General features: G+C 34.0%; 2 protein-coding genes across 2 annotated transcripts; one reads left to right on the top strand and one right to left on the bottom strand.

Moving 5' to 3' along the window:
- The first annotated feature begins 23 nt into the window (after positions 1-23).
- Positions 24-10,360, top strand: LOC100370547 (zinc finger protein-like 1). Its single transcript, NM_001184847.1, has 6 exons — positions 24-180; positions 6,370-6,481; positions 8,010-8,203; positions 8,444-8,714; positions 9,049-9,178; positions 9,845-10,360. Exons 1-6 carry the CDS (start codon positions 79-81, stop codon positions 10,056-10,058), a joined length of 1,023 nt encoding a protein of 340 aa, NP_001171776.1. The 5' UTR covers positions 24-78; the 3' UTR covers positions 10,059-10,360.
- An 814-nt stretch (positions 10,361-11,174) lies between these two features.
- Positions 11,175-15,342, bottom strand: LOC144348347 (uncharacterized). The gene is made up of 3 exons (XM_078007738.2): positions 15,146-15,342; positions 14,441-14,543; positions 11,175-11,499 (listed from the first exon to the last, which is right to left on the bottom strand). The coding sequence occupies exons 1-3, from the start codon at positions 15,314-15,316 to the stop codon at positions 11,405-11,407; spliced, it is 369 nt and encodes a 122-aa protein (XP_077863864.1). The 5' UTR covers positions 15,317-15,342; the 3' UTR covers positions 11,175-11,404.
- Between the last annotated feature and the right edge of the window lie 2,737 nt (positions 15,343-18,079).

Raw genomic sequence — 18,079 nt, 5'->3', positions numbered from 1 at the left:
CATCAAAAGCAGCATTGAACTTCCTGTAACAGAAATTATTGAAGATCTCTGTAATTTTTTGGTACTGTTCTTTGGAGCATGGGGTTGTGTAAATGCCCGAAAAGAAAAGTAACGAATTTGTTCTGTTTTGAACATCGGGTTAATGTTTGTGAACACTGTCTAGTGGCCAACCACAATAAGGTAAGAAAAACAATATTATTACACCGTCACCAGTGGTATCTCGGGGGCAGTAGAAATTCCACATCCAGGTCCAGCCAGTTCAATGTTGTTTCTTCGACGATTGTTCAACTGATGTTCATGTATTCATACTTTTGTGTGTGTACTACTTGTACAGTTTTATAATCTTATAATCGGGCATTATTCAACGTACATAATAATGAATACATCACGTCTATTATACAAGTATATTATCACAAACCATGTCATTGTCATAATTTTGTATATTATTGAATCATATTGTGTACATTTGACACCCAGATGCCTAGTATCGTCAACATTTTTAGTAAGGGTTTTTTTGGGCGCCTCACCCTTAACTCTAATCCTAACTTTGCTAACAGTGCCCCCCCCCATTTTAATTGTATATGCCCCCTGTACAGGGCATATATAGTTATATGAAAGGGCATATACAATTACATTGGGGGTGCTGTGGTAGTTTAGGTTTGGGTGGGGGGTGACTTAAAGTGCAGTGGTCGTCACATCACCTATGCAAGAGATATGGGTCTCGCTTTTTGATTGTTGCGCACACCAACAAGTACAAACTGTGAGGTTAATTTGATATTTTTTAGTGATTTTAAGGAGTCAAAGGAGTCGTCATGGTAATTAGTACCAGTGGGGCCCAGAACAAAATTCATACTAGTACATGTACTTGTGATTTCATTAGAAAAGCGCACTGGATTGTTGGAAAAACAATGTTTATCAACACAAATTTTGCACATGCGCGGCACTTCCCATCAAATGCACATTTTAAGAAACTCAATTAGTGTTCATGTATATTTGTGCAGAGTTTGCATGGAATACATGAGATTACAGCCTTACTCCAATAGGAGCCCTGAATAAAATCTTCACGATCATGGCCACACCACAAATCTGGTCATATACAGTATATTGATTTGCGCAGAATGTATAACAAGAATATATTAGGACAATGTGGTATACATACTCAGTCACATGAATAAAAATAGATATTACATGGGTATATCATATAGATGACGTCACTGAAACTACTGCAATGATACTGCGCATAACAAAATATCGTTCACTGCACTGGTGCTGCCCCTGCCGGTGTTGTTTTCGCGGCTGCTTTCAAGGTTTTAAAGGAACTTCAGCCATCCAAAATAGACAGCAAAAGTGCCAGAATGGATATTAAGTAAGATACTCTGTTTTGATATTAGGGTACATGAAACAAAAATGTACAGCAAAGTCGCCACTGAAACGTCTCAGCAGGGGTTGATGCGGCGCGCTCTACGCTGTGAGGAAATGATCTAAAGCTGCATGACTTGTGTATAGAAGGTGTGGTACTTTAGTGAGAAAGTTATTTCAGTCACTTCCACGGCACTCTGACATTCTCATCCGTAGAGTAATCAAATAACTTGCGTTTGAGAATTTTTCAATTCATTAAGAATTCAAAAATGTTTTTCTCGATAAATTGAGTGATTTACAATGTACACTGCTGAAGAATGGTTATTAAAAAGTATCCGTGGTTGTAAATAACATTTACTGAGTGTATTTCACAGTTTTTTTCAGCAGACAATGTACATATATTAATTTATTGAGTAATGTGAAACTTGTTATAATAGATAAAATAAAATATTGCATATATTGCATACAAATATAAGTGTAAGTTTATGGTAGACATGATTGTGCATGGTGGATATCTGTTAGATGTGATAAAATAAATAAATAACACATGGTCATTCGGGCAATATCACTGCTCTAGCATCATCATTATTATGGTCATGACCGCCATTCCTTGGGCAGCAGTGTTTGATCTAGGCTGCGCCATTGCGCAATTTGCGCAAAAAAATCAAAGTTGACGCGTTATTCATAACACTGTGCGCCAGTTTGGGTGCAACATTTTTGTCCTGCCAATTTAATGAAACAATTACGTAGTTGCGTTGTTTTTACCGTAAAGAGGCTGATTGACCTTAACGACCCATTACTTACTTCGTGGCGAAATCTTTTGCGACAATAATGTCGCAAATTTCATCACGTGACCACTTCAAGTGGACCGTGTGCAATTAAACAGCATGGTGAATAAAAGCCAGCGGTTGATGAATGAGGTCATCTTCGGGCATCAGTTCGTTCTACATGTATGAAAAAAAATGATACCCCAGAAACAGTTTCCGAGACTTCTGAACGTTTGGAGGGCCGGATAAATATGAGATAACAGATACAACAGTAACTAGCAGTGATACTAGTTCCGATGTTAATCGGCGGCACCCACAGGTACGTAAACACAATCATAACACTGTTACCGGTATTCATTGTTTTCAATGCTAATGTTATTTTAATAAATTACACTTTTACTGAAAATTATGACCAGCAAAAGAGCCTACTTAGTACTATACCATGTATTATCAAATCAAAGCGAAGTTGCGAAGTGTTTTGTAGGTCAACATTACATTACACGTGAAACCAAAATATAAGACTATTTTTTGAAATAATAATTATCTTTATTGCGTTTGTATCTTTATCAGGATTTTGACTAAAATGCAATACAGATGTGAATAAAGATAAACAAACAATTAAGATGAGAATAAAAATACACACAGGAAAATAAAAACTGACAAGCAAATAAAAGTAGGGAAAAAAATAAATTGGGTTGTTTTTCATATTTGTGTTGGTGAATGTTTGGATTACTAATGCATGTACATGACCTTATCTTGAGATAGCTGACTATATTGTTTTCAGTTTTTCTTTAGTTTTGAAACAGTTTTCTATGTATTATTGTATACACACACTAGGCTTCAGAATGCTTTAGTTGGCTATCAGAATTAATTTTATGGCGTTTTTTCAAAATATAATTCAAGAACTCTGGGTGATGTTGTGTTGTTTCTTATAAAAAACGCATAGGTCTTAAAAACTACCCAAAAACCTGTAAATTTAAAAAAAATAATATTTTTATTGATCTATGCAAAATGATTTACAGACATAACAATGGTTACAATATTAGAATTTATCTTGACTCTTCCAACTTTCTTTTTCTTGCAGGAAAGGTGGTTATCCCCAGACTGTGTTAAAATAATGTAGCACCCACTGTCAGTGTCACACCAGAACCCATCCATTACCACCTGTAAAGAATTGACATTTCAATGTTATGTATAATAGTGACAAACTGTCAACACTAAGTAAAAAGCAGTGAATTGGTATCCAACAAAGTTTAACCCAGCTGATTTGATTTCTATACCCAAAAAGTGAAATTATAAGTATTCCATAGTGAAATGGTGAATATATTATTTTCTCATGCATTTTGTTGCAACATTTGTTTTTGAAGTGTCTTCCCAAATTGTGTTTTGTTGCAATTTATGATAAATAAAAAAATAACTGAAATACTTGCTTACATGTAGTTTTTTCTAGCAAGCACTGGAGCTTCTGCAGCTTCCGTTTGTCAATGTTCCATTAATTGTCCCAGTAGGTAGATGTAAGTGGTCATGAAGAAGGTATTAGTAAAGGGCACAGTGGGCACAGTGAACAGTGGTTCAGTACTATAAAACTTGTTTATAGGACAACAAGTGAGTGTTCAATATAATGTTGTCCAATAAAAATAAAAATATCATTTTTTATGCATTCAGGCTTTTAAATGCTGGAAAATTCTTCAGACCTGTCACTAGATTGCTGTATTTCACTTATGCTCCAGACAATCCTGACAACCAGTAAACTGGTTGATTTGTGCCAAGTGAACACTTCAGGGTTATGAGCACGCCATTGCTATGCCAACTTCTGGGCCCCCAGTAATTTTTCATGGCCCTTGTTCTCATACAAGAGGGGCCCCAATGGCCCCATTTAATGAATTCCTAGATCAATCACTGGGGCAGATAACAAATCGTGATATTACCCTTACAAGCATGTATTATTTTTTAACTAGCCCCTTTCTCTTCTGTTAGCTGACTCCAGTGTGACTGCTATGCATTCACATGTTTCTGTTTTGATACATGCACCTCAAGTTGTATTTTACTTTTGAACTTCCAAAATAACCTCTGTTGAAGTAAATCCATCAGGCAACACTTAGCTCATCAGCAAATCTCTCCATCCAAAGGCTGAAGCAGTGTGCATTATTACCTGCTCAATCAGTTCACCTCTCTAATTTGAACCTCAATCTCACTTGATATTGTTTATTACTGTGTCCCATATAAAATTTTCATAAATTGACTGACACTCAACTCAATACTAATTCAAGCAATTAAGGAATAGTTTATTTCATGAATGTAGAAAAGCTATATCAAATGGTACGGTATTCTGACTGGAGTCAGTATTACAGAGAGTGGTAACATGTAACAGAAATCCAGCGATATCTGGCCTCAAATTCTAATATTGTGTTCAGTAAGAATTTCATAAATATGCTTATATTCCTTGTTCTTGAAATATAGATTACAATTATTCAGATTCATAAGTTGAGTTGAATAAACTCTGATAATAATAATAATAATTTAAGTGAAATTATGATATTATAGGAATGTGCATATTCTTTCAATATTTTTCCATTTCTGGTGGTATTTGGTTTATTTTGGTGTTATATTTTTGACAAACCAATGGGAAATGTTACTTGTGCATGCATGTATTCACATGTTTTGGTGATTTCCATGTGCTGATATTACTGTGTTCAGCTGATGTCATAATGACCCGCCATCTGGTGGAGATATATCTGTCGTATACCACATGACACAATATTGTGTTAGTAACAGTTCAGAATTACTGATTTACATATATTTCACGGCACTTAAACTCTGGTTGTTAGTTGTTACATACATGATCAATCTGATGTAGGCGCAGGCTGTTGTTGCTATAAATTATTATCACATGACCATGGTCTGGTCAGCAGTAACTAATATTTTACACTAAACGTGGTGATATGCATGCTAAATGTCATCAGTAGCTGTGCTTGAATAGTATACGAAGAAATTGTATGACTGTATCATTTTATATCGCTGCGATATGAGAATTTCAGACTAAATAACAATTATTCGTATGGTGCAATGACAATAACTCGTAATACTAATGACTGAAAGTTTATTTTGGAAAAATATTGCTATTAAAGTAGGATAAATATTTGTGTTGATTTTGAAATTTTTCAGTAGTCTCAACTAGAAAATGCCTGTACATGCTTAGATGTCATGCTTAATCTGTGCAGGATTCTACCAAAAAATTGCATATTTTACCTTGGTAAAATGCATAGATCTGATTGTAGGCGCCTTGAAATCATGCTCCCAAACAGTTGGCCTAACATGTGACAACTGATCAGAAAAAAATCATGTCGGGTTGCCAATCACGGAGAATCATCAATGTGTTTTTTGCAGACTTTCTACATCCCCACTTGCCAGAATCATTCTCTGCACTGTATGTGGCCTAGGGTACATGTATACAGAAAATAAAATAGACTTAGCCTTAAAATTGATCTAATTAGTTTGATTTTCAGCCCTCAACAGATTGTAAAATGTCAGCTCAGTCTCTGGTTAGGAAGAAAATCTTCTACTGTAGATTATCTATTTGTCCGTGATACAGCTATAATGAGCAATTTGATTGGACAGTTTGTTGAAGAAAATATCTCTGATATTGCCAAAGTGGGAAAACCTACACATTGACGATATAGAGTCTGCCAAGGTGTAGTGGTAAGGCGATGGCCGAATAAACACACCTTGGATGATCTATTAGGAGTAATGAATACTGAAGGCCAGAATGAAAACTTGCACCTACACCTGATTTTAATCAGATTGATCTGTCATTAACATGTCTAAGAGACCACTCATTGTCACGTGTATTAACAGAAAAGCATGCTTCATGTACATGTGGTATAAAATTTATTACATTCCAAGCTTTGAAGATATTCTGCAACCTCAAATTGAATTTTACTGAGTTATTCCAGTGTGTCACTGTGTACCAAACAGACTTTGATGTCTTGTACATAAATATCTACTACAATGTAATATAATACAATTTCAATTTCTGAGAATTGCACAAATACTGATCAGTAGCTCTGTGATTGATTTAATCTAGGATGGTTGGCACAGCATGTTTTTTGTGTTGTGTACGTCGTATGCATATTCAAGTTTAACATATTAAAAATATTATGGTACATGTATATGGTTTATACATGTAGTTAAGTATGGTGAAAGCTGTTTGTTAACGTAACTATTATTATTTTTTATTTCACAGTGTATAGTACAGTCTTATTTGCATTGGTTGCAAGACAGTGACTATGATCCGTCCTGTAAATTGTGCAATCAGCCATTAGCAGATGGTGAAACAGTTAGGCTTATATGTTATGGTATGTAACTTTTACACATTAATTATAATTACTGTAGTATTCAAAGTATTTTAAGCCCCTCTTTCTCTTATGCATTCCCCAATCACTTGTAGTTGTGTAACTTCAAGAACCTACATGTATGTCACAAAAATCAGACATAACTAATCTTGCTCTATTCTTTTTGTTAATGCTTGTTTTTTAGCTTCGCTGTCGACTTTGTCGAGCGGAGCTTATCATATGAGTGATTGTCCGTCGTCGTCCGTGTCAATGTTTTACTTTTTCGACTTCTTCTTGAAAACTACAAGCCTGATACTTGGTGTATATGTACCTTGGGTAGACCTCTCTCAGATTTGTTCATTTCATGATCATCATATCTTCAATTCTCTAATTTTGGTGAATATTTTTGTCATTTTTGGTAAAAAGTGATATTTTCGACTTCTTGTTAAAAACCGCAAGTCCAATTGCTTTGATATTACATATATAGGTACTACATGTGGATCTCTCTCAGATTTGTTCATTTTGTAATGATATCTTTAGTTCTCTAATTTTGGTGAATATTTTTGTCATTTTTGGTAAAAAGTGATATTTTCAACTTCTTGTTAAAATCCGCAAGTCCAATTGCTTTGATATTACATATATAGGTACTGCATGTGGATCTCTCTCAGATTGTTCATTTTGTAATGATATCTTTAGTTCTCTAATTTTGGTGAATATTTTTGTCATTTTTGGTAAAAAGTGATATTTTCGACTTCTTGTTAAAAACCGCAAGTCCAATTGCTTTGATATTACATATATAGGTACTACATGTGGACCACTCTCAAATTTGTTCATTTTGTAGATATCATCAATTCTCTAATTTTGGTGAATATTTTTGTCATTTTTGGTAAAAAGTGATATTTTTGACTTCTTGTTAAAAACCGCAAGTCCAATTGCTTTGATATTACATATATAAGTACTACATGTGGACCTCTCTCTGATTTGTTCATTTTGTAATGATATCTTTAATTCTCTAATTTTGGTGAATATATTTGTCATTTTTGGTAAAAAGTGATATTTTCTTCTTGTTAAAAACCACAATCATGGTGAAAAATGATATTTTTGAATTTTTGTTGAAAACAGCAAGTCTCATTGCATTGATACTATACATATTGTTCATTTTCTAATGATATCTTATGTTCTATAATTGAAATGTGCATTGCAAACAGCGGAGCTATCTCAGCCGAGAGGCTGCTTGTTTCACTATCGATTTCACTACTAATACTGTTATTCGCTCTGAATGAGCATGTTTACAGAAATCATGAATTGACTGGTGGAAACGATCTTGATTTAAATAACAGCCTTGATTTAAATAAAACTCTGCGAATCTCTTCTTCTATCTGATATAAATGCATGTAATACTCCTAGTGTTCAAAAAATCTCTCCTGTGTTAGGATAATTAAAGAAAACAAGTTTAGCTTTAGTTTCAATTCACCACTAATTATGTCTTCATATCCTGCTCTTTAATGAGTTGATCAGTATAAAATAACAGTTTTTTTGTTTTTTTTTGTAGATGTGTTTCACTGGCTATGTATTAATCAGTATGCCAAGGAACTTCCCCCTAATACAGCCCCAGCTGGGTATACCTGTCCTACCTGTCAAAATGGAATCTTCCCACCTGGCAACTTAGTATCCCCTGTAGCAGAGCAGCTAAGACAGATTTTATCACAAGTGAACTGGGCAAGAGCTGGTTTAGGTTTACCTCTGGTGAGTTGTTTTCCAGTTCTTTTTTCCCTTCAGTACTTGTGAAAATATGAAAGTTCTTGTGGGAATCATGCTACTGTAAACTGCTTTCATTTCATGAGTCTGTGAAATTAAATAGCAGTGCCAATATCCCTGGGGTTCTACAACATGGAGTGTCAGTGACTTATGCAAAATTTTGTCTTCAAAAATGCCGAAAATTGTAAATTTCTAGCAGTTTACAGTATTTAGGTTTTTAATACACAGATTCAAGAATCAGTGGAACAAGATCATCACGACTTACATGATATGACAGATTCCGCACCAAGTGTAGAATTGTCATCAAATAACACATCAGTATTAGATGAACGAAATATCAGTCAAACAAGTTCACAAGGCAGTAGTAGTAGTAACGGACCAATTCGTACAACTTATAGTAGTGTTACAACAATAAATATGGAAGAGACCACTCCCCATGCCAGGATACCTAAAGATAGTAGTATGATGAGTTCCAGTCATAATACAAGTATGTTAACACGTAAGTAGTATTTACTGTAGTACTCAAAATCTCCATAAAAAATGTTCTCTCTTTATCAACTGCTAACTGCCTGTTTGCATCTATGCAGTTCTCATTCAGTTTTGTTGACCCGCGAGAGCAATTATTCATCTGAACTGTGTGCCTTGGTCAATAATTCCCTGTTCGAGTCACCAAAAGTGAAAATTTTACCTCCAAATCTACCTTAGAATAATACCTGGTACATGGGCTCCATACCCTACACTTTAATACAGTGACTTCCTAGCAATGTTGAGTTTAAAGTAAACACAACAAGTAACTAACTTTAATAATCCAGTGATTATCCATCTTCTTTCAGCTACAGTTTCATCACCTCGTAAGATATACGATGCAACCAAGGAAGATAAAGTACTAGATATGTCACATGATCATGATGCCGATAAATATAAAAGGAGAACGGCTATTGATTGGTTATCAAGGTGGTTCAAGTAAGTTATTTTAAAAACAATCAAACTTAACCTTCTTACATTTTGTATCAGCAATGTCAACTTTCATGTATTGTGGATCGTACATGTGTACGTCTATAGTCAAAATAAGTCATCCCACATACATAAATGCAATTATTGGTTTATATGTGTACAGTAAATTGTATTTGGTGCGAAATTGGGTTTAGGAGAACGATAAACAAATACAATGCTTAGAATTCTTTACTGTTTATTCAAAAATAAAGCAGATACAAATGGCTAACCTATTAAATAGTGCAATAGTGTATTTAGGAAAATGAAGAGTAATTTTGAAATAAACTAACTACGGTACTTGTAATATTCATAAACTGCAACTTGCATATCACTTGACCAGTTAAATGGAAACACTGTGTCATGTGACATGATCAAACGTACCGCACCTTCTCAGTGGGTTCAACACACCCACCACTGCTACTTGATGAGTTCAGTGTAGCCTAATATTTTTCAGCAGTGAAAAAGTTAGTCAATCTGTTCAGATCAGTCGATGAGAAAAACCATTACAAGTCGATATGGATTTGTTATTTTTATATTTGCCTTATGATTTACATTTTTGTACTGTAATTTGCAATTGTCTGAAACAGGTGAGATAACACTACACATGACTAATAGATCTGTTCTTCATTTTCATAGGTCTACAACAAAGAAAAGGCCGAAACGAGATGCAAATTCATCCTTCAGGAAGTTTGCCATTGTATTAGTATTTGGACTAATAGGTTTCTTCACACTAGTTATAATTATGACCAGAGCTGGCAGATCTGCAGCTAATGATGATCCTTTCTTAGATCCCATGGCAAATCCTAATATCAGAGTAGCCAGAGATGTTGCTGGAGCCGTAGGACCTTGATCATTTGAATTGCTATTTTTCATGCCTGCGATGCTTCCATGGATGTCTCTCATCAGTCCTTCTGTTCATCATGTCCAAGAAAAATTACACATAACACTATGTGATGTTGGGCTGTACAGTTTGGTGGTTGATCTTGTGAAGTTGCCTCTCAAATAAGTTGTTTTCCTGTCTTAAGTCCATAATTTTAGTAAGCAGCAGAGATTTCAGTCCATGCCAAACTTGTTTATTATTATATTCTGAGATGTGTCAGTATCCATTCTAATTAATCCATTGAAAAGATGACCATGCATTTGAAGAGCCCATGATGAGATGGCATTTGAACTTGGGAGTAAGCGTATACACTTGTTGCTTGGCAACCTTTTATTGTCTACAGACATGGTTATAAATGAGATTGTTATACTGAGACAGTATATGGAACTTTTACAGCCAATGTTATGCATGATCAGTTTGGGGTTAGGGATTTACATCAGATTAAATTTCATGACTTGCTAGGTATTTGAATTCCAGCACATAATATTCATACAAGCCATTGTCTGTAGCCCTGTTCACAAATTTGTAAAGTAGTTGTAGTACAAGAGCTCTTGGTAATATTTTCATTTAAATTGTGGAGGATACTGAATCGATCATTTACACAACCTCAAATATAAATGTAGTTCAACCAGTCTTGAAACTAAACCCACAATGTTTGCTACACTGCCCTCAATCAAGTTAATAAATTAATGATTTTGTTTTTATGTATATATTGTATATCATATTGCTAAGCTTTGAGAGGCAGCATTCCAGCAAATAAACTAGGGCAATGTTTTATATTAGAGGTAAATATGGTGGATGGTATATTTTTTGTTAATGCATAGCTTTATGCAAAAGGACATATGAAACCTTGTACAGCGTTGTTAAATATGGTGCAAAGGTCAACGTTGTGACCTTTTAATAAATAATGTATAACAAGTGTGATTTAGTTGTAATGTAATGTTGTTGAAACAAAGTTGATGTTTTGATTACAATATGGAAAACTCAGTATGGGTATATAAACACAGCAGATATTTTCAGTCACATTTGACAGATTCCTGAATATACTGGGCAATAACATGTAGCAATACAGTGCTAAACAAAAGCTGAATTCTAATCTTATTTTATTTGAAGTACAAGTAATAGTCTCATTATGAGATGAATTACCCCCACAGTTGACCAATTACAACCCCCCCCCCCCAAAAAAAATTCTTAATATAATCTACAAAGCTTTGAAAGTTTTTTTGACACCTAATCGAAGATCATCCATTAAGTCATCATTCCTGGTTTCTGCTTGATAAATAATGTGCCATCTCTTTCTTTAGGGTTAAAAATTATCATTTTTCTGTAAAACTTCGGTATTCTTCTTTTCTGTATTGCAGAAAACCAAACTCTATTCCAAAGCGAATTGCACTGACAAGGATGTTGAAAACTGTAAATACAAAACAAAGCACCTTGTTGAATATATGGAAGTTAGTTTTGAAATTAACTAATGAAATTAATCAAAATTTGAACCAGACCATTCTCGACGTGTGAGAAATAGTGTGCTTATATCATATTTTATATCTGAAATGCATCAATAGAGTGGCATGTGGGAATGATTGGATTTTAAGTTCACAAACTCACACTAGTTAATTTAATATAAACTTGTTTATATAGGTGTATGTGCAAATACAGTAATGATTTCATTTTCCACCAGTCAACTATAGTGAACCTTAATTATTTTTACCATCATGTATAGATATTATATACAGCCACCAGTTTATGATTTTGAATATGTACGAGAATGAAATTAGTCACTAATTTTGGTTTTCCATAACTACACTGCCATGGAGTTGAGGGGGGTACCTATTTTTAAGGTAAAATTTCATATAGAATCAAATTTCATATTGTATCAAAGGTAAATGTGTATTTTTTTTGGCTCTGCTGTTGTATAAATGACATTGTTTTCCAACTTGAAAAAGTCCACCTCAATTGCTTTGGTACTCCATATGTAGATACCTTGGGTGGGTTACTGTCCATTTCATGATGTTATCTTCAATTCTCAATTTTTAGCAAAGATTTTTGGTAAAAATGCTATTCGACTATGGTACTTCTTGAAAACTACCCGGTCAATTGCTTTGATACTTGGTATGTAGGGGCTATGGGTTGACCTCCATGAGATTTGTAACAAGATAATACACGTAATTGTAATTACCATGGCAATAACTAAACTACCACGCTTGTGATATGGCAAGCTATTTCAACAGGTTACACGTTTGAAAGGCATCAAAGTGAACGCCTTTGGCAATTGCCAAACCTGTTCCCGTGAAGTTCAATCTCTGAAAATATTGTATTGAAAATGGATGTTTAGGGATGAGGGGAAGAATATTCTGTTCTTTTTTCAAGGTGCACAAAGAAACTGGGTAAAATAAATTCTTGATGCACCCCGATAACTTTATCATCCTAGTAACAATAGTTAGTGAGTATACTTGTTTTGAATATGCAATACAGCAGAATGGATATTATATCATGTTTGTCACGAGTTACCAGCCAACATTTTGCCACTGAAGATCACATCGCTTCAAATGTTAACATTGTATTAAAGGTTACTACACTACTGGATTTTTTTGGAATTTGGTCCTAATTAGTCTCTGTTTCGGGCGCAGCCTGAAAGGTGAACTATTTATTCTTATTTCCAGTTTCCGCCTGTGACGTCTCTAACATTTTCTCAAAAATTCTGCAGCAGATATCGATGAAACTTGGCAGGTTGATGAACAACTCTCTGCCCGATTATGCACATAATTTTTTTTTCCAGATCTGAAAATCCCAAATGGGTCTTTTTCATGATTTTCATGAGAACAACTGAGCATGCTCAGAATAAATAATTAGCTTAGATTGTAATGCTCTGGTTTTTAGTGATGTCATGACCTTGATCGGAATCAGTGACAGATGGGTCGTACCAGTACCAATCTCAGTGGCAACTGTAGAGGTGTTGAGGGCTACATTTTGATAAGAATTATAGTGGTGATACTGAAACAAATCCAGGTCCTGGTAATATACAATTAACAAAGAAGTCTAGTTGTTATTAAAGGTATGTCAAGGTTTACTGAGATTTATCAATGCAGTTTCTTGAGCATGTATGAGACATAGTTTGGTTGCATTTGTGTATGAGATTTTGGATCCGGGTCAATGAATGTTTTCAGTACTGTAAAAGGGTTAATCATTCACTGGGTTTTATTTTCGCTCATTCCGCTGACTGGGAAATGCGCTAAATTAAAACCCAGTGAATATGTGAAATTAAGCATAGAACACATTGTCTAAATGTCAAAGCCGTGAATTTAAAACCATTTTACAGTAATCAGATTAAGGGAAATCACTTTATGATGAGTTGTACCCACATAGAGTACATATTAAGGATGTAGTAGAGGCTATTGCAATTGCATAGCACATTTCTGAAGTAACATATTCTTTGAACAAGTTATATATTTTTAGAAAGCTTATTTTTCAAATAATATGAAATAAATATTCCAACCAAAAAATTGTACTGTTTAATCACGTGATCACTGTGCAAATAAAGAAGTGTTATTTTCGAAGAAACCGAAATAAGGCCACAGAAATGATGTTTGCGGAATTCAGAGATACTATAGAAGGTTTGAATTTAATTTCCCAGTTTGTCTACTGTTGCCTGACCTAGATTTTTACCTCATAATGCTGTTGTGTCGTATTTTCTAAAGTCAAAGTGGTAGACAAACTATCTTTGCCAGATTTCATTAGCAGTTATCAGAGAAAACCTATGCCAAAAATCACCATCGTGGAGCAGCTGGGAGTCAAGATTGTTTGCAGATGTTCCATGTATTATTTTAACATGAGTATTTTATAATTAAATAAACGAGGACTGTGACATTCATGTCTTGTTTTACTACAGTTACGACACAGTGTAGGGAATGCCAGCTGTGAAGGAGCCAGAAATTGTTTTTATGTAGCCCTGGTTCTACAGTGTTATTTGGTGTTATTTACATTCAGTTGTTGGCTGCCCACTTAAAAACCACCATGGATCATGCAGTTGCTATAGTAAAACAGGTAGAGGTGCAAGACAGAATATACAGAATGTGCATGAGTACATCAGCAATAATTTAACTTTTCTTGATATACAACAATTTAGGAAAATTGTGTCACATTCAAAGTGTAATTGAAATTTTACGAATAAATAGAGGGTCTGGCAGTTACTAGTTTGTGTTTGATTCAAAATAGTGTGCATCAATTTGCTGCATATCTACCATCTTGCTATCAGGATCCATGGCAGTCTTTGAGTGAGCAGCCAATGAGCGAATGGCAAGGCTAGTATTTATGCACATAGAGATACAATACACAATAGAGATACTTATACTAACCCACTGCAGTCCACTCCAGTCTAGCAGTTCTCAATGGTTGACCAGATTGTACATTGTATACAAAGCCAAGTAATGATAGATAGAATGATATGGCATGTAGAAACTGTAATAAGAAAAATATGGTAAACATTAAATGAAAATGCAATGTAATATGCAGAAAATAATTACTAGTAAGTTGTTTCTTATAATCTATGAGAGTTTGGCATAATTACACTAGCCCTAGGGATGCCGTACTACCAGAACTCGGTAGTAGTTTAATGATTCAGACTGGGGGCAACTGAAACTCATGAAAGGTGGCAAAAGACCGCTTTGAAACAATTAACTGCTAACAGTTTCAACTGAAAACAGGGGATAGTCTAGCTAATAAATGGGAGTCTAGGAAAAAAGTATTCCCGACAAAGAGATAAAATTATACAACAAGGGGGTGTATGCGTACTAGTAGTTGCTGTACTTGCTCTGTCACTGATAGTTTTTACAATTATACGGTCAACGGACATGTAAAAATAAGGCAATTGTAGACTTCAACCATGAACCTCTTCATTCATTCATTCATTCATGAACCCATCGAGAGTAGAACAAATATACGGAAGAACAACGACCATCAAACATGTACAGTTCACGCACAATCCCTATATCGATAGAGGAACTGTATTTCAAGTTTGCGCGCGAAAACTGCCAAACAAAATAACATATAAAATGACTTACGAGAATAGACTGAGTGAAATCCCGCGTTGTCAGAGCCGTATTTTGTACAACTGTGTACTGGGTGATGTCGTTGACAAGTGTTCCCAGGAGAAACGTCGCCAAGAACAGAGAGGCGCAAACGAACAAATCCTTTTTTGTTGTGTTCCGGATAGCGTCCAAACTAATTGCCATGACAGTGTAGCCATCTGGTATAGGGTGATGTTATACTGGCCTCCATAAATATAATTAGTACAGAAATATCATGTGTTGATAGTGGGCGAATTTCTACCAGTCAGTATAAAAATAATATTCCACAAACGCACACACGCTTAGAAAGGAACAATCTGGGTGACGTCACAATTCTATTTCTCATGGCTCCAACCGCTTCCCACAATGGAAAGAAACAAAGGAAACTCATCAATCATAACGTAGGTGGCGGGCTTCGCTTTCCGACCTTTATGAAGGAAGCTTGCATCCAGAATTTATTTTACCCAGTTAGTTCCGTTATGCACCTTCAAAAAGGAACAGAACATGCTTCCCCTCATCCCTAAATATCCACACGCGTGGCTGAGGCATTTCTTGATTTAGCGAATTTTGAGTCAGGGTTAAAAGTTCCAAATTTTAGACTGGATACAATATTTAAATTCAGTAAGCTTTGAAAAAATAGCTTTTTGTACAAGTGGTAAATAAAAAAAAGTTGGGAATGATAAATATGACATATTTGACTCATGAAAATGAACATTAGTTTCTTGCAGATTACGAGTAGAAATTATGTTAGGTTTCAAAATGGGCAAAGCGCCCTTTTTGAAATATTATAACGACTATTCAACTACACTACAGTATTATGATATCGACTATTCAACTATACTACAGTATTATGATATCGACTATTCAACTATACTACAATATCATGATATCGACCATTCAACTACACTACAGTATTATGATATCGACTATTCAACTACACTACAATATTATGATACTAGTAACGACTATTCAACTATACTACAGTATTATGATATCGACTATTCAACTATACTACAATATTATGATATCGACTATTCAACTACACAACAGTATTATGATATCGACTATTCAACTATACTACAATATTATGATATCGACTATTCAACTACACTACAGTATTATGATATCGACTATTCAACTATACTACAGTATCATGATATCGACCATTTAACTATACTACAATATTATGATATCGACCATTCAACTATACTACAATATTATGATAACGACTATTCAACTATACTACAGTATTATGATATCGACCATTCAACTATACTACAATATTATGATATCGACTATTCAACTACACAACAGTATTATGATATCGACTATTCAACTATACTACAATATTATGATATCGACTATTCAACTACACTACAGTATTATGATATCGACTATTCAACTATACTGCAGTATCATGATATCGACCATTTAACTATACTACAATATTATGATATCGACCATTCAACTATACTACAATATTATGATAACGACTATTCAACTATACTACAGTATTATGATATCGACTATTCAACTATACTACAATATTATGATATCGACTATTCAACTACACAACAGTATTATGATATCGACTATTCAACTATACTACAATATTATGATATCGACTATTCAACTACACTACAGTGTTATGATATCGACTATTCAACTATACTACAGTATCATGATATCGACCATTTAACTATACTACAATATTATGATATCGACCATTCAACTATACTACAATATTATGATAACGACTATTCAACTATACTACAGTATTATGATATCGACCATTCAACTATACTACAATATTATGATATCGACCATTCAACTATACTACAGTATTATGATATCGACCATTCAACTATACTACAGTATTATGATATCGACTATTCAACTACACTACAATATTATGATAACGACTATTCAACTATACTACAGTATTATGCTATCGACTATTCAACTATACTACAGTATTATGATATCGATTATTCAACTATACTACAGTATTATGACATCGACTATTCAACTATACTACAATATTATGATATCGACTATTCAACTACACTGCAATATTATATCAACTATTCAACTATACTACAGTATTATGATATCGACCATTCAATTATACTACAGTATTATGATATCGACTATTCAACTATACTACAATATTATGATATCGACTATTCAACTATACTACAATATTATGATATCGACTATTCAACTACACTACAATATTATGATATCGACTATTCAACTATACTACAGTATTATGATATCGATTATTCAACTATACCATAGTATCATGATATCGACTATTCAACTATACTACAATATTATGATATCGACTATTCAACTATACTACAGTATTATGATATCGACTATTCAACAATACTACAATATTATGATATCGACTAATCAACTATACTACTTAATTATGATATCGACTATTCAACTATACTACAGTATTATGATATCGACTATTCAATTATACTACAATATTATGATATCGACTATTCAACTATACTGCAATATTATGATATCGACTATTCAACTATACTACAGTATTATGCTATCGACTATTCAACTATACTACAATATTATGATATCGACTATTCAACTATACTACAATATTATGATATCGACCATTCAACTATACTACAGTATTATGATATCGACTATTCAACTATACTACAGTATTATGCTATCGACTATTCAACTATACTACAATATTATGATATCGACTATTCAATTATACTACAATATTATGATATCGACTATTCAACTATACTACAATATTATGATATCGACTATTCAACTATACTACAGTATTATGATATCGACTAATCAACTATACTACAATATTATGATATTGACTATTCAACTATACTACAGTATTATGATATCGACCATTCAACTATACTACAA

This window comes from Saccoglossus kowalevskii, chromosome 2 (assembly GCF_978046115.1).
Source record: "Saccoglossus kowalevskii chromosome 2, keSacKowa6.1, whole genome shotgun sequence".
NCBI classification, from domain to species: Eukaryota; Metazoa; Hemichordata; class Enteropneusta; family Harrimaniidae; genus Saccoglossus; species Saccoglossus kowalevskii.
This window is presented reverse-complemented; position numbering and strand designations above follow the sequence as displayed.

What these genes read in the sequence shown, in the direction of transcription:
- LOC144348347 (XM_078007738.2), bottom strand. Translation starts at nt 15,316, where the DNA reads ATGGCAATTAGTTTGGACGCTATCCGGAACACAACAAAAAAGGATTTG. An exon ending in ATTTCACTCAGTCTATTCTC is followed by an intron (nt 14,544 to 15,145) that starts GTAAGTCATTTT and finishes TTCTTATTACAG; the next exon opens with TTTCTACATGCCATATCATT. An exon ending in ACTGGAGTGGACTGCAGTGG is followed by an intron (nt 11,500 to 14,440) that starts GTTAGTATAAGT and finishes TTGTATTTACAG; the next exon opens with TTTTCAACATCCTTGTCAGT.
- LOC100370547 (NM_001184847.1), top strand. Translation starts at nt 79, where the DNA reads ATGGGGTTGTGTAAATGCCCGAAAAGAAAAGTAACGAATTTGTTCTGT. An exon ending in CTGGTTTAGGTTTACCTCTG is followed by an intron (nt 8,204 to 8,443) that starts GTGAGTTGTTTT and finishes TTTAATACACAG; the next exon opens with ATTCAAGAATCAGTGGAACA. An exon ending in TAATACAAGTATGTTAACAC is followed by an intron (nt 8,715 to 9,048) that starts GTAAGTAGTATT and finishes ATCTTCTTTCAG; the next exon opens with CTACAGTTTCATCACCTCGT.